The sequence below is a fragment of the Callorhinus ursinus genome, unplaced genomic scaffold (assembly GCF_003265705.2).
Source record: "Callorhinus ursinus isolate GAN/ISIS: 27379988/994484 unplaced genomic scaffold, GSC_fseal_2.0 scaffold38, whole genome shotgun sequence".
Classification (NCBI taxonomy): domain Eukaryota; kingdom Metazoa; phylum Chordata; class Mammalia; order Carnivora; family Otariidae; genus Callorhinus; species Callorhinus ursinus.
The window spans coordinates 5,693,814-5,716,874 of record NW_027397100.1 but is presented as its reverse complement, the minus strand read 5'-3'; the positions used below and the strand labels follow the sequence as shown (position 1 = coordinate 5,716,874).

General features: G+C 54.7%; 1 protein-coding gene across 2 annotated transcripts in view; it reads left to right on the top strand.

Annotated features, from left to right (window-relative positions):
- Positions 1-23,061, top strand: part of PLCG1 (phospholipase C gamma 1) — a 34,448-nt gene that overhangs the window by 2,104 nt on the left and 9,283 nt on the right. For both annotated transcript variants that reach the window (XM_025875593.2, XM_025875594.2), the window contains exons 2-15: positions 17,450-17,602; positions 17,718-17,811; positions 17,981-18,028; positions 20,274-20,358; positions 20,451-20,534; positions 20,767-20,801; positions 21,004-21,076; positions 21,176-21,277; positions 21,503-21,621; positions 21,707-21,792; positions 21,867-21,987; positions 22,414-22,582; positions 22,715-22,837; positions 22,919-23,020. In XM_025875593.2, the coding sequence (XP_025731378.1) occupies positions 17,450-17,602; positions 17,718-17,811; positions 17,981-18,028; positions 20,274-20,358; positions 20,451-20,534; positions 20,767-20,801; positions 21,004-21,076; positions 21,176-21,277; positions 21,503-21,621; positions 21,707-21,792; positions 21,867-21,987; positions 22,414-22,582; positions 22,715-22,837; positions 22,919-23,020 (1,394 nt within the window). The remainder of the gene's footprint in view (positions 1-17,449; positions 17,603-17,717; positions 17,812-17,980; positions 18,029-20,273; positions 20,359-20,450; positions 20,535-20,766; positions 20,802-21,003; positions 21,077-21,175; positions 21,278-21,502; positions 21,622-21,706; positions 21,793-21,866; positions 21,988-22,413; positions 22,583-22,714; positions 22,838-22,918; positions 23,021-23,061) is intronic.

The following is a 23,061-nucleotide window of genomic DNA, read 5'->3' as shown; positions in this document are numbered from 1 at the left end:
ACAGTGCCTGATACGATGTAAACATTTAATAAATATAAGCTGTTTTTAATAATGATAGAAATAATAGACTATGACTGCTCTCCATCCTGGACTGTCAGTGTTGAGGGTGGTGGAGTGTGGCTGTAGGAGAGCCTGAGGGGATAGAAAGGGAGGAGGAGGGGAACCAAGTTCACATTTCACTTAGATCACTACCCTGAAAAAGGGAGGAAATGGTTTTGTTTTGCTTCAACCCATCTCCTCACCCTCCCACCTATCGTATATAGCACTGTACATGACAGAGTAAAATTTATGGAGTAAATCTATGGAGATTTGCGCATCTGACTCCTGGGTGTGACTATCTTATTTGTAAGTTGGGGCCTGAACCAGGAGGGAGGTGTGTGGAGAAGGAAGAGTCTTGTCCATGGTGTGTCAGGTCTTCAGGGGATGGTGACAGGAATGCAGAGGACCCAATGGCCTCGGCCCCCGGGGTAGGTCAGCTAGAGAGGTACAGATTCAGTGATCTCATCAGCTGGGAGTGTAGGCAAAGAATATAGGAGTCTTGGTCCTTTGATTTTAGAGGCCCAGATTGAAGGAGTCTGAGTAAAAATGCTAGCAGATGGTTGTGTAGAGGTCACACCTTGTAAGTGGAGCCTCTTGCTGAAGCTACCCCACTTCTGCCCATTCGTGGTGCACCTTGTTCATGGGTACTGATCCCTGCAGCCCCCTTCTGCAGGCTCCGAGGAAGGTTGGGCTGCCAGCTGTGTCCCCTGCCATCTGGCCTTTTCCTGCTGACTCTGCCAGGGTTCCATGTAGTGCTTGTAGCCCGGCCAAGGAGAGAGGCGCTTCTGCTACCCGCAGGGTGTCTGTGGACCTGAAGGATGGATGCTGTGGTTCAATGAAAATGCACAGCACTCATGCATCAGACCTCATTCCGACCTAACTCCCTGCCTTTTCACTTTGCCACTTGTGAATTGGGGCTGACATGTGCTGATTTCTAGAGTGGTAGTTTGGCTCAAAAGAGGGGTGGGGGAGTGCTTTGGTACTAGTTGTCATGGTGATGTGACAGGAACCAGGTTGATGTTTGGCTTTTTATGTTACAGATACATAAATGAATACAAAGCAGTTACAGACTTCCTGCTGAGTGCTATAGAGACTTTTCATCATATTTTCTTGGCTAATCTTCACAAGGGTCCTGGGTAGGGGGGCTGTGTCTGGAGTCCCACCCCATTTTACAGAGGAGGAAATGGAAATACAGGGAGTGAATTGTGCCATGGGGTGATAGTGCTAGTATGTGACAGTCTCAGCTGGACCCAGCTCTCCAATCATTGACTGGCTGGCCATCCCAAGAGGACTCTCATCCCCAGGGTTGTGCTGCCAGTGGGCCTGCCTCAGGCTCCATACCCAGTGGTCTCTTTTGCTCCTCCAAGGAGAAATTTTTGACCCTCAGCCCCTCTAGGTTCTGGCTCCATACTTTTCCTTCTGATGCCTTTCTGGGGTGAGCAGGTTCAGTCAAGGGTCATTGTGGGCATCATGGCCTGGATGGAGGCTCCATGGAGGGCTTTGAATGACAGCCATGCTCATCTGTGGGGACTTTTGGAGCCTCATGCTTTCCACTTTGATTCTTCCCTACTCTTCTAGATGCTAGACCTCCTTAAGTGATGAATGAAAACAGGTCCTTGCCCCCAGGGAAACAAACAGACAATGATAATTCCTGGTTGTACCTTTGATGGGGTGGGGAGGTAGTGGTGGCAGAATAGAGCAAACCTCTCAGACAAGGCAGTCAGGCTCAGAGAGGAGGTGATAATGGGACCACTTGACTGGGGCTCGACCTCTGTGGCTGTCAGGCTGGTGACACAGACCACGAGGCTTGCTCTGCCGACTGGGCCTGAAGTGCCTGAGGTAGGCAGGCCGGGTGTCATGGGGGTTTTCTTTGTACTGGTTGATTGCTCCTAATGGGAAAGGGGCAAGAACATGTGTCCGGAACTCCAGAGCTAGCCATCCCTGCCTGTGTATTTCCTGTCTGAGTGTAGTTTTTCCAGGGGAAGTCAGACCTCTTAGTGTTTCCTCAGCACCCGAGGCTTGCCCTGATGTATGTGTTTCCAGACCAGCTCTGCCAGGCCCCCCGTCCAGCTGGGGCTTTCTCTTTCCTGTGAACCTAGGAAAGGGGCCTATTTCACAAATGACTGGAGAAGCTGAGCACACCCGACATTGCCCCCCCAACACACATTTCCAGCTGAGGGGAGTTCTAGGAGAAGTGGGGGTACAGTTGGAGGAGGGGTATGTTCTTGTGCACCTTGTGGAGTGCTTTGTTCAGGGAAGCATCCATGCTGCCCTGTTTGGGGGCGGTTGTCTTTGAGAACAGTATAGTAACAGGTGACAAGATTCTAGGCAGAGCCAGGGATAAGGAATGGACATGAGCAGCAGTTGGTAATTGACCCACAGTAACTGGAGGTTTGTGGCTTTAGACTCAGTCCGATTTGGGTTCAAGATACTGTGTGTGTGTGTGTGTGTGTGTGTGTGTGTGTGTGTGTGTGTGTACACACAGATGCATAGGCTTGAGTCAGTGGCCAGAGATCTTGGCCACTAACCTTGTTTTGTGTAGTCTCTTGGAATGAGGGGAATTTATTCAGTAAATATTGTTTGAACACCTATTTGCCCAGTGCTAGGCACTAAGGGTGAGTTAAGACATGGACTGTGCCATTAAAGAACTCCCACATTCCTGGAAGAGACAGAATTGGGAACGTGTAATTATAACCATGTGTGCTATGTACCATAATAAAGGTCTATACCAAGAGCTCTGTGGGTGCAGAGTAGCAGGCTCTGCTTAGTGAGCTGGGGTTGACAGGAGAGAGCCAGGGAAGGCTTCTGGGGGTGGGGGTCAGGTGACCTGTGAGCTGTGCCTTAACTGATTGAAGAACTTGCCTGTGCCCGGGTTGAACAAGGGCGATCCCTGTGCAGGGCTCAGGTATGCATTTAATGTGGTAGAGATAAGGCTGGGGCTGGTTGGGAGCAGTTTAGGGAGGGCCACAGGGTGCCATGCTCTTGGGTTTTGCTCTGTCCTGTCAGCAGAGGCTGAAGTGGGGCTGTCTTGCATTTTATCTCGGAGAGGTTGAGGGAAACCAGTAAAGCTACTACAGTTTGCAGGAGAGAGCTGGTGAGCGGGGGTAGGACTTCCTCTGGAGGTGAGGCCAGACAGGGACGAAGCAGCGGTGGAGGGTTGGGGGCTGGGTCTGGAGGGATGAGCCAGTGGAGCACAGTAGTTTAACATTTGGGTTCTGAACTCAGACTGCCTAGGTTGTGCCACTTACTTGCTCTGTGACCTTGAGGTGTGACTTTCTCTCTGGGCTCTTTGTCTACAAAAGGGGGATATAGTAACAAACTGCATTTGTCTCATAAGGGGTTTTGTGACGATTGAGGAAGATCTTCATAGAGGGCTTCACATGGAGTGTGGTGCTGTGGGAGCTCTGACGAGGAGGATGAGGATTAAGTTCCCCAGGAGGACCCAGTAGCTGAAGGGAACCATTGTACCTGTCATATTGAGGGGCTGGAGCCTGGCCACCAGGCCCTTTGATTGGGAGATGAGGAGGCCCACCCATTCTCTTGCACCAAACTCTCAGCAGCCCGCTGTTGTCAGGGCTCTTTCCTGCTGCTGACTTTTGCAAGGTGACAGAGCAGTTGGCTGAAAGCAGCTGCTGTTTGGTATCATACTGGCCTATTTCTATGTGCCTTGCCCCGATAAATGCTATCTGAACACATTGATTGGAGACCCCTCTCTTCTAGGAAGTGCTTTATTTATTCTTTTTAAAAGATTTTATTTATTTGAGAGAGAGAGAGTTGGGGGGAGGACCAGAGGGAGAAACACACTCCCCACTGAGCAGGGAGGCTGACACGGGGCTTGATCCTAGGACCCCAGGATCATGACCTGAGCCGAAGGCAGACGCTTAACCAATTGAGCCACCCAGGTGCCCCCCCCTTTTTTTTAAGATTATTTAGTTATTTGAGACAGAGAGCACGAGGGGTGGGGAGGAGCAGAGGGAGAGGAGAACTTGACTCCCTGCTGAGCAAGGAGCCCATGGGGCTCTGTCCCAGGACCCTGAGATCGTGACCGGAGCTGAAGGCAGATGCTTAACCGACTGAGCCACCCAGGCACTCCTCTAGGAAGTGCTTTAATGCTACCCCCTCAGTATGATGGGGCCTGTCTCTGCCTCTCCTGTCACTATTCCTGTCAGTCTTTATTAATTCATGGCATCTCTTCCCATTCTGTGCCCTTTCCTCTGATGTGGCTTCAAAGAGGTCAGAGATGGTTAAGTTAGAGGGGGGAAATGAGGCCTACTGTCTCAAAGGCCTGATATTAGGGGATAGGAGACTTCCCCCCCCCCTTTATTCCCTTAGAACTGGAGAAGTCAGTGGGGGCTTTGAGGAGGGTCATGGGAGAAATGGAGGCGGGGTAGGAGGAGGGGACTGTGCTGGTGCTCCGTACAGAGTGCTTCGTTCAGAGAGGCGTGGTGCCCATGCTTCCCTGGAGGGACCTCTTTGGGAGCAATGTGGTAACAGATGACACGACTAGGCAGAGCCAAGGTGATGAGTGGCCTGGAGCGGCCACTGATAATTGGGCTCCATAGGACTGAAAATTTGTGGCTAGAATCAGATTTGGGTTCGAGTCTCAGCTCTTCCTGTGACCTTGGACAAGTAACTTTAACCTATCTGAAACTGATTTTCAGCTGTAAAGGTAATTTTTTCCTCACAGAGCTGTATATTACAGTAGCCAAATGAGGTTGTATATGAGAGTAAGAGATTTTATGTGAAAGGGCTCTGCACGGCATTTGGCACTTGTGGGCACTTAAGAAGTATTTGTTCCCTTTGTTTTCGCTTTCGCTAACTGCAGAGCTCCAGTTCTTTCGCCCACCAAGTGTGGCCACTGGTTGCTGCTCTGGCAGCCCGGGCTGGAAGTCTGTTTCCTGCTTGTGCTCTTTGTTCCCTCCCTGAGTCTGTACACAGAGGACTGGGGCACGAGGAAATTCGGTATTTCTCCCAGTGCAGTAGAGTTCTCATCCGTGGTATTGTTTGAGTGCCACCACGGCTCTGTGAACCAAAGGGGGACAAGAATGGTTAGGCCTCTCTTAGAGATGAGAAACCAAGGCCCCAAGGTAAGGTCACACGGCAAGTTCATGGCAGTGCCAGGATCGGAGCCTAGGATCTCTGATTCCCACTACAATATTGAGATATTTTTCCACTCTTGAGAAAATGACAAGAAGATAGACTTCTGTAGGACCAGCGTGTTTTTTTATGTGGGCAGAGTGATCTGATCTCCACTCTGCCCTCTGGCCACATGTGCTGTTTGACCAGCTCAGGCTTCTGTCCATGGACAAATTGGACCTAGGCCCTCCGTCTAGATTATGTGCTGCCTTCACCTTGCCACGGCACCCCCATCAAATTGCTTTCCCACACTCTTGCTGGGGGTGAAGGTAGCAGGTGATCTGCTAGATCAGATCAACAGAAGAGCCCTGCTCTGACCTGTTGTGACTGGCTCATGATGACGACCGCACCTGGGCCTCTGCAGGGAGATGGGGACCCGGGGCTCCATGCTCCAGGTACTCTGAGAAGGGCTTCTCCAGGACCCTTGATGACAAGCTCAAGTACATGCATTCATCCGATGGGTTCCTTCATTTGCCCTTGTTTACTGTGGGCATGCTGCTGTGTGTTAGGCCTGCTAAGCTGGACGTGAGAACTGCAACCTCTGGCTTGTTCCAGTGGTAGTAGGTCTCTACCCTGGTGTGCTTTATCACTATAGCTACTCTTTCCTTAAAACAACGATAAAAAGCCCCCAAACCCTGGCCATCTTGCGCCCTTTGTGGCACACTGAACAAGCAGGACCCCACTGTGCTACCCTGGCTTTGGACTCTGGCATTTGCTGACGTGCCAAGCACCGTGGAGCCCAGTAAAAAACGTAAAGGTTAAGATAGGTATAGCCAGAAAAGACATCAGACAGAACAAATAATCACAGGGCCTGGGGGTGCTGGGGGGGGGGGGACACACACCAGAGGCTGTTCTGTCAGGTGAGCTGAGGTGAGGGGCTCTGATGATGAGCAATCCAGATCTCTCTCATTGTAGACAACAACTGAGGCTCGCTTTTCACTTACACTGCACGTGTGTGACCACAACAGGCCACTCCACTTGTTTCTGGAGAATGGCCTCAGTGGCTCTGGGTCAGCCTCCTGGTGCAGGGCCTGAACACTGGGCAAACTAGGCCGGAGAAGGCTTTGGTCAGTAGAGGCTGGAGAGGGATTCATTTCCATGGCTTTGGCGTGGGCAGTGGTGCCGGTAGCTCTGCTGTTGGGGCAGATGGACTGCTGCCTGTGTGGCCGGGCTCTCCGCAGTAGGTACCTTGTGTTCAGACTTGGGGTTACCCTGTCTCTGCCCCTGCCTAATTGCCGTCTCCCTGCTGTGCCCCTCCTGGAGCTGGCCCGAGCCTAGTCTGTTGCGGCCACAGCTTTCCTGCTGTCACCCCTGAGGTAGAGCCTCTCACTGCGTCCTCACAGCTGCTCCCAGAGCTCTTTTGCTCGGTATGCCGGTGCCTCCACAGGGAGCCCTCAGGAGAGGGAGAGAAGTGTGGGAGAGGGGTCCTCTGTGAATACTCTGGGGCTGGGGGAGGAGACATTGGGGACACGCAGTTGATCGCTTTGGGGGAGTCTGTGGTCCCCGGAGCTGGGGCTCTGAGAGTCTCTGCTTGCTATCCTCACAGCTCTTAACGTTCTCCTCCTTCTCCTTGTAACACCAGTTCCTTTCCAGGTGGTGCTTGGCTAGCCTTTAAGAGGCTGCAGTGGCTGTGTGCCCAGGCACAAGTACTAGCTCTCTCCCCCACTCATCACCTCCTAGGAACCGGGCCCATCCAGGGGGAAGCAGGGAGGGCTCCTTTTTATAGCCACATGTAGGCTTTGTGTATAGGCTCTGCTGCTTCCTTCCGGGCCCTTCCCGGTGTTGGCGGGTGGCCCTGGCTTCAGCAGGACTCAGGATGCAGAATAAGTGGGCGGGACTTTCTCCTGCAGAAGACTGGCATCTCCTTTTCTGAGCCCATCCTTGGCACAGAGGAGGCTGGGTTAGCAAGCGAGAAAAGGAGGTGGCTCGATCTTTGATCCTCGGAAGCTTGCGATCTAGAACATGCAGAAAACCATGAAAGCCCAGAGCCAGCAGGAGACAGTTGGGCCTAAAGTACTGTAGGCTGAACCTAAGGGTCCAGACACAGTCAGCTTCCTCTCTGTTGCAGCCCATCCTGCCCTTGTGGAGTCCCTCCCCCTGTGGGCTGGGAAGCCAGCATTGGTTAGAGAATCTGTACAAAGGCTGTGAGGTGCCTGGGAGCAAGGCGTGGGCATGGTGAAGAGTGGGTGGTCTGACGGAAGCTCCAAGCCCTGGCAGTGAACACTGACCAGACTGGTGAGGGGCTGGGCCACATTAAGTTTGACCACTTGTTTGTGTGAGATCTAATTCTAACTCAGTAGGGGTGGGCCGTTCACTTTGGGATTGGCTTCCTGTTTTCTTAGACACCTGGGGATATGGCTGAGCTGAAATGTCCTGAGGGAAGTAGTTGTTTAAGGGATGCCCCCAGGTCACAGTGTCCTTGGCTTGGCCTTGTCCATGGGGGGGAGAGGGGGAGTAGGGCATTGACCACACTGGGCCTTTGGCTGTGAAGCTGTGGGTGTGTGGTGGGTGAATTCTAATCCCATGGGGCTGAGTGACTTCAGCCTCAGGCCCCAAGGATACGGGCCGAGTTCATAGAGTGACTAACCCAGGGAAGGAGAGGAGAATCTGGCCACAGGTCCCAAAGGCTTTTCAGCCTACTTGGGGGCAGGAGGTCAGCTGGGAGGTTGGGCAGTGCAGGGGCTCTGCAGACCCTCCGCCCTCCCCCTGTTCCACCTGATGGCTCTTCCCTGTTGAGAGACAGCTCTCCTCTTTCAACCCTAGTCACTCTACTCGAAGTGGTAATTGAGTATAATGTGCCTGTGGCCTTTCTTGGAAACTCCTAGCAAACCCACTGAGGAGGTTAGAAAGGGTAGCATATGTCACTTTGTCAAGGATTTTACTCAGGGCCTCTTGAGGCTAGCAGTGAAATACGGAGAACATCCCCTCTAGTGACAACAGAATGCCTGGTGCCTGGACCATTTCCACAAGGATGCCTGGTCCCTGGCATGAGAATTGGCCCACACTGGAAGGGTGGGGCTCTGCAGGCTGGAGTAGGAGGCAGCAAGGAGCCTGTTAGGGGAAGTGAGGCCAGAAGCTGTCTTAAGAGGGTAGAACTGTAGGAAGTTAAAATCAGGAATGGGAAGTCCCAGAGTAGCCATTCCTCTTGACAGGGGAGGCAACTTCGAAGAATTCCAGCTGGGCTTCCTGGGGAGGCAGCAAGTTCCCGATCACCTTGGAATGAGGCAGGGGCTAGATCATGCATCAGGGCCTTGCCTCCCCGGGAAGCAAAAGGAGGACAAGGAAAGTGCCTTGGCTTGGGCTGGTGTGGCCCAGAGGGAGTGTGGCCAGCTGCTGTGGGGAGGCTGGGCCCAGCAGCTGTAGAACGGGAGAGGCCTAGTGGGGTGCACAGAAGAGGATGTCTGGGCCAAACAGACCTTGCCTTCATGACTTCCTTCATTGCTTAGCACGTCTCCAACCTCCTGGTCAAGGTTGACTCTGTTGGGGGTTTAGGCCTGGCCCCACACCTCCCTCCCGTCCCCCACCCCCCGCCTCCTTCCCACCCCCTGCTTCCAAGAAGGAGCAGGGTGTGTGATGCTGGTAACATGGAAACCAAAGAGGTGGGGAGCCAGGGCTGGCATGGGGCTCCACAAGGAGCTCTGCAGAGGAGGCCTCTGCTGTCCCCCTCCACCTGTCCTCCCACTTCAGCCCGTCTCTTAGATCTCTAGCCAGAGGCTCCTACTGTTTCTTACGGCAGGGGGGGGGGAGCCCCAGATTCTCCTGTCTTCTGATGCATTCCATTTCCTGCTAAACCCTGGGACCTTAACGCTGACAGGCATGGTCCATGCCCTCAAGGAGCTCACACTCCATTGGAGAAGATTTAAAAGACACATAGAGTTCCCACTCATCTAAGTGCTCGGTAAACATGGTCGTGACAAATGAAGCCAGTATTAGGGCTTGTCCAAGGATTAGGTTGGGGGATGGTGAGAGAAAAGAAGGATGGTTCTAAAGTTTCTAGTTTATGTACCTATTGGGAGGTGATGCTGTTAGTTTCCCAAGAGGTGTGGCAGGAGACCTGGGTTTTGGTGAGAGAAGTGTTGGAGAGTATGAGGGAATGTATTTGGTTTGAGGGGTTGACTTTGAGATGTTTTTGAGGTGAGCAGGGGGGAGGTGGCAAGTAGGCAGTTGGACCAAAGGACCTGAAGCTTAAAGGTGGGTACTGCGTTGTCTGTCGGCAGTGGAATCTGTGGGCATGGATGACTAACTGGGAGGAGGTAGAGCATTAGGGGAAGAGGGGACCTTGGTCTCGGCCTTGACAAGGGCCAGCATGTAATGCAGATAGGCCTGAAGCCCAAGAAGAAGGGGGAAACCAGAAGTCATGAGGGAGAAGCCAAGGGCAGAGCTTCAAGCAGGAGGGAGGGCGTGGTCAACCATGTTGATTGCTCAGAGGGTCAGGAAAGAAGAGGATGGAAAAGTGACTTATACTCAGTGTTCTTGTCCCCCCAGGTAGCCTGAATGTACTGGGGGGGGGGGCAGGCAACCACATTTCATTGAACTTTCTTTTTTTTTTTTAAGATTGTATTTATTTCTTTGACAGAGAGACACAGCAAGAGAGGGAACACAAACAGGGAGTGGGAGAGGGAGAAGCAGGCTTCCTGCAGAGCAGAGATCCTGATGTGGGGCTCGATCCTAGGACCCTGGGATCATGACCTGAGCCGAAGGCAAACGCTTAACGACTGAGCCACCCAGGCACCCCATTCATTGAACTTTCAAGGTCCTGGACACTTCTGGGAGCTGGCCTGCTGGGTCCTCAGCCTCTCCTGTAGCTGGGGGCCAGGCACACACAAGACACCTAGAAAGAACTTGGGCAGCCTTCAGTGGAGGCAGAGGTCTGAGTGCAGAGGATCTCTGCCCTGGGGGCTGACCCATGAACTACCTGGGGAGTTATTTAGGCCTGGGCAGCAAAGTTGGGGCAAGCCCTTGTCCATACTGCAGCTTTTCCCTGTCCTGGGAAAGGCCTGTTGTAGGCCCAGCATCCTTCCCCCTCTTCCCTGAAACTGAATGCCCCCCCCACTCCCCCTAACAAACTGCTCCATTGATGCCTTGGCTTCCGTGATCCCCTCTGCCGGACACGGGCTGTCAGCCCTCCAGACCTGCCTTCTGCAGAGTGATCTGAGAAATCCCAAGGAGCACTGCTCACTTTCTCTGTGCTCCCAACACCACAGACATCTGCCTGTTGTTCCATCGTTGCACAACCTCACAGTTATCTACTTCCCCATCTGTTTCCTCCACCAGCCAGGGTCTTTGCTGAAGGGCAGGAATTCCAGTGCGTTATTGATTTCTGTTTACCCAGGACCCAACCCAGGGCCTGACACTGAGGGGAGAGGTGCCTCATGTTTGATTTGATGGAATGAATGAACAAGCGTACGTAATAGGCAACTGCTCAGCTCTCTCCCAGCTTTTTGAGTTTTCTGGGTGGGGCCTCCTTTCCCTTCCTTCCTTTGGGGCCTGGGCATGCTCTTCCCACCTCTGATACGGGTGGGACTAGTCTAGCATCCTAGGCAAAGGGGCTGCCTGCCTGGATGGTATGAAGGCTCTGGGGCCATGCAGAGGGTCCCAGTTCTGCCATGAACCACTATGTGACCATGATAAGACCCTTTGGAGCCTCCATTTTCTCATTGCTCCAAAGAGGAGATTCATCTAGAATCTGGATTCTAGATGATTCATGTGCTGGCAAGGATCCTTTACAGCTGTAACCTGAAGCAGTTAGTACATACGGGTTGAAGGTCTCATGTAGGAGGATCCTGCAGACTTCCATCCAGCTGTCTGAAGGGCCTTTTCCTGTTTATCAAGGTGGGAGAGGGCCAGATGCCCAGTCAGGCCTGGCTGCTCTTCTTGGTCAGGTGTTTAGGGAGCAGTGACTGATGAAACCCCAGCCAGAAGCAGATGCTGAGCTCTGCCCTGGACTCCCGGGATTCAGCCAGGGTTTCCTTGTGTACACCCTGGGAAGGGGCTGTGGCCTCTCCTCTGCTGCTGCACAGGCATGGGAAGGAGATAAGCCCCATTCTCACCTTTTCTTTGTTGCATGACCCTCTGACCCCAAGTCTCCCAGCCTCCAGCCTTGTCTATAAATTCGAGGTAGAGAGCTACCCACACCTCTGCTTTTGACTTCCTATCTGGTGGGATCTGGGAGCTGCTTCTGATGGTTTCTGTTGGAAGATAGGAAGGGGAAGGTTATAGTCTCAAAAAAGAGGGGAATGGGGGGTTTCAAGCTTTCTAGATTAAAAAACAAAACAAAACCCTTCAAGTTTACCATGAGTTGAAATTATTTTAAGTTGCAAAATGTTAAGCATGTATTTCTGTATGGGTAACTTTTACTGCAGTGTACATCAATTAGCTTACGTACTTTGTAAAAGGAAAAAGGCTCTAAAGAAAAATATTTCAGTGAAAGCGTGTTTCATGTCCAGAAATTTGTGATATGTGCCACTTGCTTCTGTTTTTTTGTTGTGCTGGTGGTGGTGTTCTTAGCTCTATGTTCATCATTTGGGGGGAGGTTAATTTTCAGTATGTCCTCCTGTCTCTTTCTGGTGAGATCGCTTTGGTATCTCTTCTTGGCATCTCAGTCACTCAATGAAGAAGGGGCCAGGAGTGGTGATCCTCTTTTGCAGATGACCATGAGGCTCAGAGGTGGGGTGTGCCTCCCACCTGCCTTGCCAGTGCTTGGTGTTCATGGTTCTTCTAGGTACCTCCTCCTTGCTTGATGGGTGGTTAACTGGCTGGAGGTTTGGAGGACCTCTGTCTGTGTAGGGTTTGTTTGGAAGGTGGCTTCACTGGCGGCAGGGGCTGCTAGGACACTGGTTCCTGACCAGGAAGCTTGGGTCTAATTTAGAATTTGGATTGATGCTGGGGTCCCTTCTACCCCTTCCAGAGCCTGCCGTGGTCACAGTGAAGCGAAGCCATACTCACTAAGATACCCTGGAAAAGGCTTGGTGCTCCGCCCTTGCTACCCCCTTCCTCTTCCTCTTCCCTGGGGACTCCGCCTGGTCTCCGGGGATGCTGCCTCTCTGCATCTCCCTGCCGTGGCTTTCCTGATGCACTAGGCAGGGGTATGACTGGGAGGGCACTTGACGCTCGGCCTGATGTCTGGGAGGGTTGGGGAGCAGGATTCTAAGACCAGAAGCAGCCCTACCCTCAGAAGGACCTAGCATAGACAAGTCCTCTAGGGTCATTGTCTTCAGTCCCTTCCAAGACTGCAAACTGGCTTCCTGCCATTGAACTTGTCCCCTTCATGGCACCCTTTCCTCACCCAGTGGAGTAGGTGCTGTCCCAGGCTTGGGGACCTACTCTGCTGCAAAGGCAAGTTCTGATCTGGCCCTGAGAGCAGCCACAGCACTCTTTCTTTGTTGCTGTCTAGCTGCCCACCTCCCAAAGTGCTTGGGATCAGTTGTGTGGCTCAGATGAGGACACTGAGGCTCTTAAAGGGAAAGCGACCACCACTGCTGGTACCTCCCGAAGTCAGTTGCTCTCCAGGCCTGACTAACCCGAGCACTCTGCTTTGAGTAACTGCTGATCTCTAGTCTCCATGGTCTCCGGCAGGGAGCCTGTCCCTGGGCCAAGAGAGGAGACAAGGGAGGGTTTCCTTGCCTGGCCATGCAAGCTTTGGTTTTGCAAATTCAGGCTTGTGGCATTCTGCCTCAATGCTTAGAGCCGGCCCCTGCCACCAGGTAATGGGCATGTTTTCTTCTGCATAAAAATCAAAACAGAAACCAGTCCAAGGTTGGGGGTGGTCAAGGCAGGCCAGGCTTGACTCTCCCATGTGAATATCTTTATGTAGTCATCTGTTGGCCTGTGAACAGTTAATGGCCATCCCACCCCTAATGAAAACCTTCACTTTATCCATGACCTGCCAGAGAGGCCCAGTTATATGCTTGGAAACAGGATTTGAGAATTGATCTTTGTGATTTCAGTCTGTTAGTCTCCCATTCTAATACCCCACCCTATGTGAGGTGGTGGGGTACACATGCCTCAGACTTCTGCTGAGTGTGCAGGTGGGGTGCTGTGGCTGCAGCTGGCCCGGTGCTGCAGGCTCGGGAAGCGGCCTCTGGCTTAGAGCACATCTGCATGCACTGATCCGAACTCTGGCCCCAGGAGCCCCACTCCTTCATGGTGCCCCATCCCTGCGAGACCCCTTTTTGAGCTATGGAAATGGCTGCTTGGATTCTTTCCCTAGGCAGCTACGGCCTAGCTTTACCTCTCCTAGTTTTGGGCCCAACCCCAGCAAAGCCCTGGCCAGGTGGCTACAATTGTCTCCCCTGCTGCTGGCTTCTCTGGGTCTCGAGTTGATGCACTAGGCACACAGGCCAGGGGTCAGGCTCCTTCAGACATCACTGGGATCACTGGTTCCTGACAGGGTCCTTACTGCAACCCTGTGAGGTAAGAGGAATTCCCAGTTTACTAATGGAGAAATGGAGGCCAAAAGAGTGAGGGTCTGCCTAGGGCTGCACAGCTAGGATTTAAGACCTGCGTGGTTCTCCTCTGCTAGGTGTGGGCAGCCTTTAGGAAGAGGGATGGTCAGGGCAGGCTTCCTGAAGGAGCGGGAGGGGGCAGGTTGCCACCAGAACCCCCAGGCTCCTGCCCAGAGCACCAGGCAGGCAGTCTGGCCCTCAGAAGGTCCTCAGCCCTCAGAGCTGGCCTGTGATGCCAATACCTGACGCAGCATGGGTAATCCCTCATTACCCCAAAGCCTCTTGAGGAGGGCTGTTCTCTGTATCTTCATGAGAGTGTGTGGGTGATTAAATGCCCAGGCAGCTTATCTTGTCACTGTCTACCACGGCCATGCTTGGCTTGGTGATACTCCTGCCATTCCTGAAGCATGGGCCTTGGGGACCTGGTCCTTGGAGGAATGAACACACCATGCCTCTGGACAGGCTGAGCTGGCCGGGTGGTGCTGGTGGAACCTCAGGTGCTCTCAGGTTGGAGTGAGCTTGAGGATGGCCCTTTGTCGTTGGTGAAGCCCTACACTCTTCTGCTACACAGGAGGCTAGCCTGGCCCCCTGGTTGTGGGATCCTGTCCTTGTCCCTTAAAGAGTTCCCCTGTCTCACTTCCCTGTCTCCAGCCTAGCAAGGACCTCTCAGTACCCTGGCTTTTCTTTTCCCCAGTGTTCCTTGAATGTTGTCTTCCCATGGTTCTGAGTGGGGGATGAGTGCTGGGTCATGGGTCTCTGGGAACAGGGTGCTACTCTCCCACTCTTCTACGCAGCTGTTCTCTCCTCCCGAAGCTCCCAGGTCCTGGGAGGGTCTCTGTCCCTGCCCTTCCTGTCCCGCTGCAGTTCTGACCCATACAGCTGGGGTGGCTCGGCCTCCCCCTCCCCCCAACTAGGGCAGAGGCCAGGCCTGTCCCAGGGAGTCTCCTCCCCTGATGGCAGTCCCTGGGGGACCAGCCCTGGCTCTCTCAGGAAAGGGGACCCTTCTGTGTTTGTCTGGGAGGCAGGGGGATGGGAGGTGGGGTTGGGAGGTGGCACAGGAAATAGTAGAGAGTCTCACCCTGACATCTGCCTGCTTGGCTTGTTGTGCTTGGAGAGCATCAGGACCAGGCTGGCCCTTCCTTATGAGGGGGAAGGTATAAGGGACCAGGTGTGGCCAAGCAGGAGCTTGGGAAGCTTGGGCGCCTGGCCTGGAACTGCTCTGTGCCTCTGTGGTTCCTGGTTGGGCAGGAGCCCAGTCAGCCTCCAGCCGGATCTCCATGGGAAATGCGCCCAGGGGCACAGGGCGGGCCAGAGGTTCTCCTGGGGCCTGCTGGGGGGGTGGGGAGGGCGGCAGCGTGCTCTAGGGCATGCGCGGGGCTGCACGTGTCCGGCCTCAGGCTTTGAACTGACCCTCTAGCTGCCTGCCAAGCAGTGGCCACGGCACGGGCTACTTCTAATGACGGGCGGGCAGCTGAGAGGAAGGGCCCAGGCTGTGAAGCACGCAGACCTGGCCTAGATGCATTTGTGTTGGTGAGGTGTGCCTGTGTGAGAGGTGTGGGAGGGGGTGACAGCAGCTCTGCACCGGAAGAGCGTACTGGTTTCTGTTTCAAAGGGCAGAGTTTGTGGTGGTTCTGCAGTTTCTGATCTGGGCATTTCCCCTGTTCACCTCCTCCTTCTATCCTTGGAAACTGTCTTCTCAGGCTAGGTTTTTGTGACTCAGTTCCCCCCACCCTCCCTGTTTCTACCTGAGTGTAACTTATTTTTTAAAACTCCACTCCCATTTTGCGGCCCCTCCCCCCACCTGTTTGCCTGCTCTTTTCATTTGCTCATCCAGTCCCCCAGCCAGTACTGCATGGGCCCTGTCTGGGGGGAGATGACTAATGTTCACACACGTAGTGTCATGAGGAGTCAAGGGCATGATTACTGCAAGCGGGCGCTTCTGAGTTGGGTCTTTGGTGGGAGAGAACGGAGCCTGGGAGATAGTCCACCCTAGGGACCGGGATGAAATGGGGGGACAGGAAGCACTGGCTGTTCTTGCCCTTGGCCCAGCTTAGTTTAGACAGACCGGAGAAGATGGGAGGGAAGAAGCTGGGAATGTAGATCACTGAGCCTCACCAGGAAGGGCCTTGAACGTCCTAGAATGTTCTCCTTAGTGAGCAACCACAGGAGGGATCAGAACAAAGGATTCTGAAAACTTAAGAAGAGTAGCTCATTGATAAATAGGATGGGTGGGGGCAGGGCTGCTGGCAGGGAAGGCAGGGCTTTTTTGGTGGGAGGACCAAGCCTGAGGGTGTGAGGAAGGCACGGAAGCAGGGAGAGTGGGCTCCAGTTAGAACCAGTAATGCTGTGGCAGGGAGCTGGGGTTGGCGCTAGGCAGTGCCTCTGTTTGAGGTGGGACAGATGGGGCACAGCTGTGGCTGGAAGGGGTAGGAAGAGAGCCTGGGCATTTGGGCCCTTTGGGACATTCTGGCCAGGGTGGTGTATAGTTTGGACTGGGAAGTCTCTGGGATGGACGCTAGCCGGGCAGTGTGCTGGCATTGCTCCTGGCTCCAGATCTCCCGGGTCAGTCTGGGTTGAGAGCATTACAAGGGGCTCAGGGAGAGTCCTTTCTGGTCGCTCAGCCTGGCTTCTTCTGTTTGAACAGCTCCTCCCTAAATCTGTCTCTTTGTCTGCCTTGGAAAGTCTGCCCCTGTCCAGGATCCCAGCCAGCACTGGGGGATCGTGTGGGTGTGTGGCTGGGGTAGCCCTTCCCTGTGCTGCGCAGTGCTGGGGCCCTCTCCTGGCCTGGGGTCAGAACCTGTGCCACTAGCATACTTTGGTGAGGGAGCAGAGGGAGGGAACCTGCATTGAATGAGCTCCCATGTGCCATATACAGGGCTGGACACTTCTGGCTTTTAGACCTTTCGGTCTTTCCAGCACCCTCACCATTATTGGTTACCTGCGTTAACAGATGAAGGAGTGGGATCAGAGCAGTTGTCACTGTGCTGAGATCACACAGCTGATGGGAGGTAGAGCTGGGATTCTAGTCCAGGCAGTCTGGTCCCAGAGTCCAGTTATGTTTTTTCTACCACCCTGCCTTCTAGAGAAAATTCAGTCAAGCCCTTGATTTTATATTTGGTAAAACTGAGACTAGGAGAAGTTAAATGCATCACTCAATGTCATCTCCCTTGTTAGTGGCCAGGGCAGGTCGTCTGCCATTCAGTGCTGTGTACTTCCCCGCTCTGTGCTGTGTGAGGCCAGGGGAGCACATGCAGGCCCTTTGACAGCCAAGGTGGGGAGACATCCCTTTGGATAGCCGCTGCCTTGGGAGACCAGGCCTCTTGCTGAGACTTGCTTGGGGATGTCTTTGGGGTGGTGGGCCATTCAGGGGTGCGTCAGTTCTCCGGGCCTGAGCCCTCATTCCTCCAGTGGATTCTGAGACATACTTGGGTCTGCCTCACCCTACCCTGGGACTTTACAATTTGGTTTGGGTACTTTGTGTCAGGAAATGGTCCTCACGGAACAGCCTTCAGCCTTCCCCAGTTCTCTCTCTAGAGTCCATCTAGCTTTTTTCCAGGTCAGAGTGACCTGCCCACATTCTCAGCAAGGGAAGGTACACGGGATGGGGCTCCCTGCTCCCCCAGACAGCTCAGCTTCTAGCAGAGGTCTGTCCTCAGACTCAGCCTAGCTCTCTTTTATCACCCAGTAGGCCTCAGTACTCTTGGCTCTGCCCCTTGATGAGGTGTCTCTCTTTGTGGTCCCTCCTAAGGGGGAGCGAGGAAACCAGGCTGCCCTCATTTTGGCACTGACTCAGAGACCCCAGCCTGACCTTGGCCTCTTTACCTTCCTAGTTGACATTCGCGAAATCAAGGAGATCCGCCCTGGGAAGACCTCACGGGATTTTGATCGCTACCAAGAAGACCCTGCTTTCCGACCAGACCAGTCACACTGCTTTGTCATCCTGTATGGAATGGAATTCCGCCTGAAGACCCTGAGCCTGCAAGGTAGGAGTCATGGGGCTGGAGGAAGTAGGGGGTAGTTTGGGGGCAAATATCCACTGGCTCCTGGCTCAGCAGGAAGTGTGTGTCCTCAGCTCAGCTCTTTACCCCTTGATCACAGCTACATCTGAGGATGAAGTGAACATGTGGATCAAGGGTTTAACATGGCTGATGGAGGACACATTGCAAGCAGCCACACCTCTGCAGATTGAGAGGTAAGAACACCCCCCCACACACACCGACATGGGTAGGGTTAGAGGCAGTAGATTCTAGGGAGCAGCAGCAAGGACACAGGCCTTTGTGTGCCCAGGCACTGCTTCCTGACCTCCCCAGACCTCGTCCAGCTGGAGAAGTGGTTCTCACTTCAGGCTTCTCTCCCTCCAGGTGGCTGCGGAAGCAGTTCTACTCAGTGGATCGGAATCGTGAGGATCGGTAGGTACTGGGCTGTGGCTGTAGCCCAGCCGGTGGGTTGGGGCAGCCAGAACAGTAGCCATGCCCCGAGCAGCTGCCTGGAGAACCAGAGGACCCAGGGGGCCTGCCTCTGGTAGGGCTGGGGGCCAGGCAAGTGGAACTTCCTTCAGAAAGCCCTCTGAGGGCCTTGGTGCAGACTCGCTCTGGGTCTGCTCTGCTGGCTGGGATCCTGGACAGGGTCCTACAGAGAGGGTAAGGGTGGCCTTAGTGTGTGAGGGGTTGCCTGGAAGCGCACAGCTTTGAGGCCACCGTATGACAGCCAGAGGGGCCAGGGAGAGATGGGGACAAAGATCAGTTCATGGTGAGGCCTTCTGCCTGTTGCTGTGAAAGAACTAGAAAACCATGGAGGGTTTTGAAAGGAAGTATCCCGTGACCCGACTTCAGTTGCACAGGACCACCGGCTCCTGCTGGAGAGTCCAGGGTGGGGCGGAGCCAGTGAGCTTGGGCAGAGAGCTGCTTCAGCATTCTGGGTGGAAGATGAGAGTGTTTGGCTCAGGGTGCAGGGTGGTAGCAAGTAGTCGGGTTTGGACTCTACTGTATCTTGAAGGTAAGAGTCCAGTAGAATTTCCTAACATTGATTTTGGTGTGCAAGAGAAAGAGAGGAGTCCAGAGTAACAGTAAGCTTTTTGGCTGAAGCGTCTGAAAGGGTGGAGTTGCCATTGACTAAGATGGGAAGGCCATGGAAAAAGCACATTTGGGAGAGTTTAGGGGTACATTTAGGCCATGTTCAGTTTTATGATGCCCTTAGATGTCCAGGTGGAGACATTGCATTGGCAGGTGGGTAGAATGAGTTTAAGGGGGAAGTTGGGGTAGGAGATACTACCTCGGGAGCATAGAGATGTTCCTTCCATAAGCCATGAGGCTGGAGAACACCTGATAAGTGTAGCGAGGAAAGGGAAGAGGGCCAGCGGCTAACCCCAGGCCACTTGGACACTGGGAGAGGATCAGGGAGGCGAGGAGGAGCTAGCCAGGGGAAGTAGCAGCTTGTGAGGTAAGAGGAAAACCTGGAGGGTGGAGTTTTGGAAGCTCAGGGAGGAGGGAGTGGTCAGCTGTGCAAGGCCTCATCAGGTGTGTTGAAGACAGGTGCCCCTTGGACTTGACAGCACAGAGGTTGTTGGTGACCTTGAGGAGTGGGGAAGGGGGTTCAGGGAAGGAAGGGGAGCATGGATGGCTCCTTCAAGGTGCTGCTGTGAGGGAGAGCAGAGAAGGGAGCGGTCGCTGGAGAGGTCAGCAGGGTCAAGACAGGTATTTTGGTGGGATGGATAATAGCTTCCTTGTAATGCTGACGGCAGAGGGTCAAGAGAGTTTGGTGATGCAGCAGGTTTCCCAACCTGCAAAGCAAGGACCCTGACCACCTTCCTCTGGGCGTCGGGGGGTCAGATGAGCCGGCACGTGCCAGTAGCAGCCAGGACCACACAGTACAGGACTGAATCCTGGAAGGGAGTTTTGGTGCTGCCTGCCAGGCTCTTAGGCAGGAGGAGGTGGGCTGCCTACCCTCCCCTCCCTGACACCAGCCTCCAGGAGAGAAGGCCTCCCTTTCCCCCATCTTTTCCATCCTTTTGCCAGGCTCAGCAGTGTCCCCTAGTCCCACATCCTGGGCAGGGCACCCCTGGAGGGCAGGGACACTTCCCTGTCAGACCCCAGGAGAGTGTCCAGTCACCAGCAGTGGTATTTTGCTGAGCAGGACCCCCTCCGGCCATCCCCTCACCCCTCACCCTGTGCCAGGTGCTGAGACACACACTTCTGGCATTCCAGGGTCACTGGTCAGGAATCCCTGCCAAACTCCCCCCAGGGAGTATGTGAGTGAGCTATGTGAGGCCTGGAGGCTCAGCAGAGGAAGGGTGCCTCCTGTGTCTGGGTGAGCCCGCAGCCCATAGGATTGCTAGGGGCCAGAGAGAAGTACAGGCTTGAGTGCTGAGACCTATAGGTTGGCTCCCCTCCTCCATGCCTGACCCACTTCACTGAGCCTGTTCACTCCTTTCTTGCTAGAATCATGGCCTTTGTCTTTGCTTAGATGAGGAAACTGAGCCCTAGAGAAAGGAGGGGACTTCCCTTGGTAACCCCAAGGGTTCTGATTTAGCCTCACCTCAGGACTCCAGGTGCCAGGGTAGTATTTACCTGTCCAGCCCCAGGTGGACTCACCCCACAAGTCAGAGGTCATGAGAGAGGTTGGGTGAGGCCACTGGGGATGTCCCTGTTTCCTCAGTATATCAGCCAAGGACCTGAAGAACATGCTGTCCCAGGTCAACTACCGGGTCCCCAACATGCGCTTCCTCCGAGAGCGTCTGACGGTAAGCACCTCCTGGGCCACCTGTGGGCAGTGGGGTCAGCCCGGGAGCCACTGGCTTTGGACCTAACCAGAGTCCCGCCCTATGCCGTGTAGGACCTGGAGCAGCGCAGCAGTGACATCACCTATGGGCAGTTTGCTCAGCTCTACCGCAGCCTCATGTACAGCGCCCAGAAGACGGTGCATGAGCCACCCACCCTCCCACGGCCCCTGCCCCTGCCCTCCCACCCCAGCCTCGGCCCTGCTTGCCTCAGCCCTGCTGCCTTGCTCGAGGGCTCTCGGGTGCCATTTCTCCAGCTTTTCTCCTCTGGAGGCCTACCCCTCTCTGTTGCCCCAGCCTTTCTTCCTGAAAGCCCTTTTCCCATGTGGCCTCCCAGGGGCTCTCGCTCTGACCAGCTTCTGTTTCCTGCAGATGGACCTCCCCTTCTTGGAAGCCAGTGCCCTGAGGTTTGGTTTGAAGTGGGGCGGTGGGGTTCTCCCCTGGTGGCTCCTGGTACAGGTGGGAGGCAGTGGGAGGGAGTGAGCCATGCTGGACCCTTTTGGGCAATTGTGCTGGCTGGGAGCTGGGCTCTGCCTTCCAGGGGGCCCCTCATTGTCTGTGGGCTGTACCAGCCACCCAGCTGCCAGGCGCTCCCCTTCTTTCCCACAGGGCAGGGGAGCAGCCAGAGCTCTGTCGTGTGTCCCTTCCTGAGTTCCAGCAGTTCCTCCTCGAGTACCAGGGGGTACGGCTGGGTTGGACTGGGCCAGGGTGCCTGGCTGAGGGGGGCTGGGCTCGTCACTGGCAGCCTCTCATGTGCACATCCCCAACCCACCCCCACCAGGAGCTGTGGGCTGTTGACCGGCTTCAGGTGCAGGAGTTCATGTTCAGCTTCCTTCGAGATCCCTTGCGAGAAGTTGAAGAACCATACTTCAACCTGGACGAGGTTAGCCCTACCTCTCACACCCCTCCATCAGAATGAGGGGTGCTGACCAGAACCCCACCTGGGTCCCAGGAGCCAAATTCTCCTTAGGGCTGCCACCTTGTTTCCCCCACACTGTCCACCTTGTCCACCGTGATAGACACTGAGCATCTTCTCCTTCCCACCACAGCCGTGCCAATGGGCTGGGGTACTGGCTTACTCTGTCCTTTCCTTCCTATTCCTGGACAGTTTGTTACCTTTCTGTTCTCCAAAGAGAACAGTGTGTGGAACTCGCAGCTGGATGCAGTGTGCCCGGACACCATGAACAACCCTCTCTCCCACTACTGGATCTCTTCCTCCCACAACACGTGAGTGGCTCCCTCAGCCCTACCTGGCCCACCCTTAGGAGGGAGGCAGTCACCCAACCACCCCTGCCTCTCCTTCCCTGTCCAGGTACCTGACCGGGGACCAGTTCTCCAGCGAGTCCTCCCTAGAAGCCTACGCTCGCTGCCTGCGAATGGGCTGTCGCTGCATTGAGTGTGCGTGGGGGCCGGGGCTGGGGGACTAGCTTGGGGGGCCCCACCCTCTTGACTGTTGTCATGTTCCTCCCCAGTGGACTGCTGGGATGGCCCAGATGGGATGCCAGTCATTTACCATGGACACACCCTTACCACTAAGATCAAGTTCTCAGACGTTCTGCACACCATCAAGGAGCATGCCTTCGTGGCCTCAGAGTGAGTCGGGGGGTGGGGGGGAGGAGGGCAAGGGTCACCCTGGCTCCAGCTCTCTCCTGTGACAGAGGGTCCCCTCCAGTGCCCCGTCCCCACTCCCCGTTTTTTATCTTTGTCCTTCTTGGCCTCCCCTCCTTACTTGCTGCTTGCTCGAGCCATTCTTCCTAAGCTCCTCCCTGTTTCCTGCACCCTTGGCCCCCCTCTTCATGGGTTCTTCTCTAGCCTGTGGAACAAACTAAAGCTCTACCCATCCTCAAAAAATACTACCTTCCAGCAGCCAGGGCCAGCATCTTCTCTGGCTAGCTCCCCTCTGGACAGGGCCCTGAGGCCCTTGGTTCCTAACACCTTTTCTGAGGGGCTGTTTGGACTGAGTGTTGACCCCTCAGAATTGTTGGGTCTGTGTCACTGCACTTGTCCCCTACCCTGCAGGTACCCGGTCATCCTGTCCATCGAGGACCACTGCAGCATTGCCCAGCAGAGAAACATGGCACAGTACTTCAAGAAGGTGCTTGGGGACACACTCCTTACCAAGCCCGTGGACATTGCCGCGGATGGGCTCCCCTCACCCAACCAGCTCAAGAGGAAGATCCTCATCAAGGTAACAGTGGGGGGCCCCACACTTTCCAGCACCTCTCCCAGGCCATGGCTCTCACTGGTGGTCTCAGCCTGGGTGAGGAGGGCAGGGCTCTGGGACTGGTCTGGCGCTGCCATGTCCCGCCTGCCCTCCTAGCACAAGAAGCTGGCAGAGGGCAGTGCCTACGAAGAGGTGCCTACATCAGTGATGTACTCCGAGAATGATATCAGCAACTCCATCAAGAATGGCATTCTCTACCTGGAAGACCCCGTGAACCACGTGAGGGCCGGGCCAGGCTGAGCATGGGGGGCCCGGTGGGAGGAGGCCTCCATTCATGGGCCCCACTTCGGTCTCTCCCAGGAGTGGTACCCCCACTACTTCGTTCTGACCAGCAGCAAGATCTACTACTCTGAGGAGACCAGCAGTGACCAGGGCAATGAGGATGAGGAGGAGCCCAAGGAGGTGAGGGGCCCACCCAGGGCTGGGGGTCGGGCTGGGGTCAG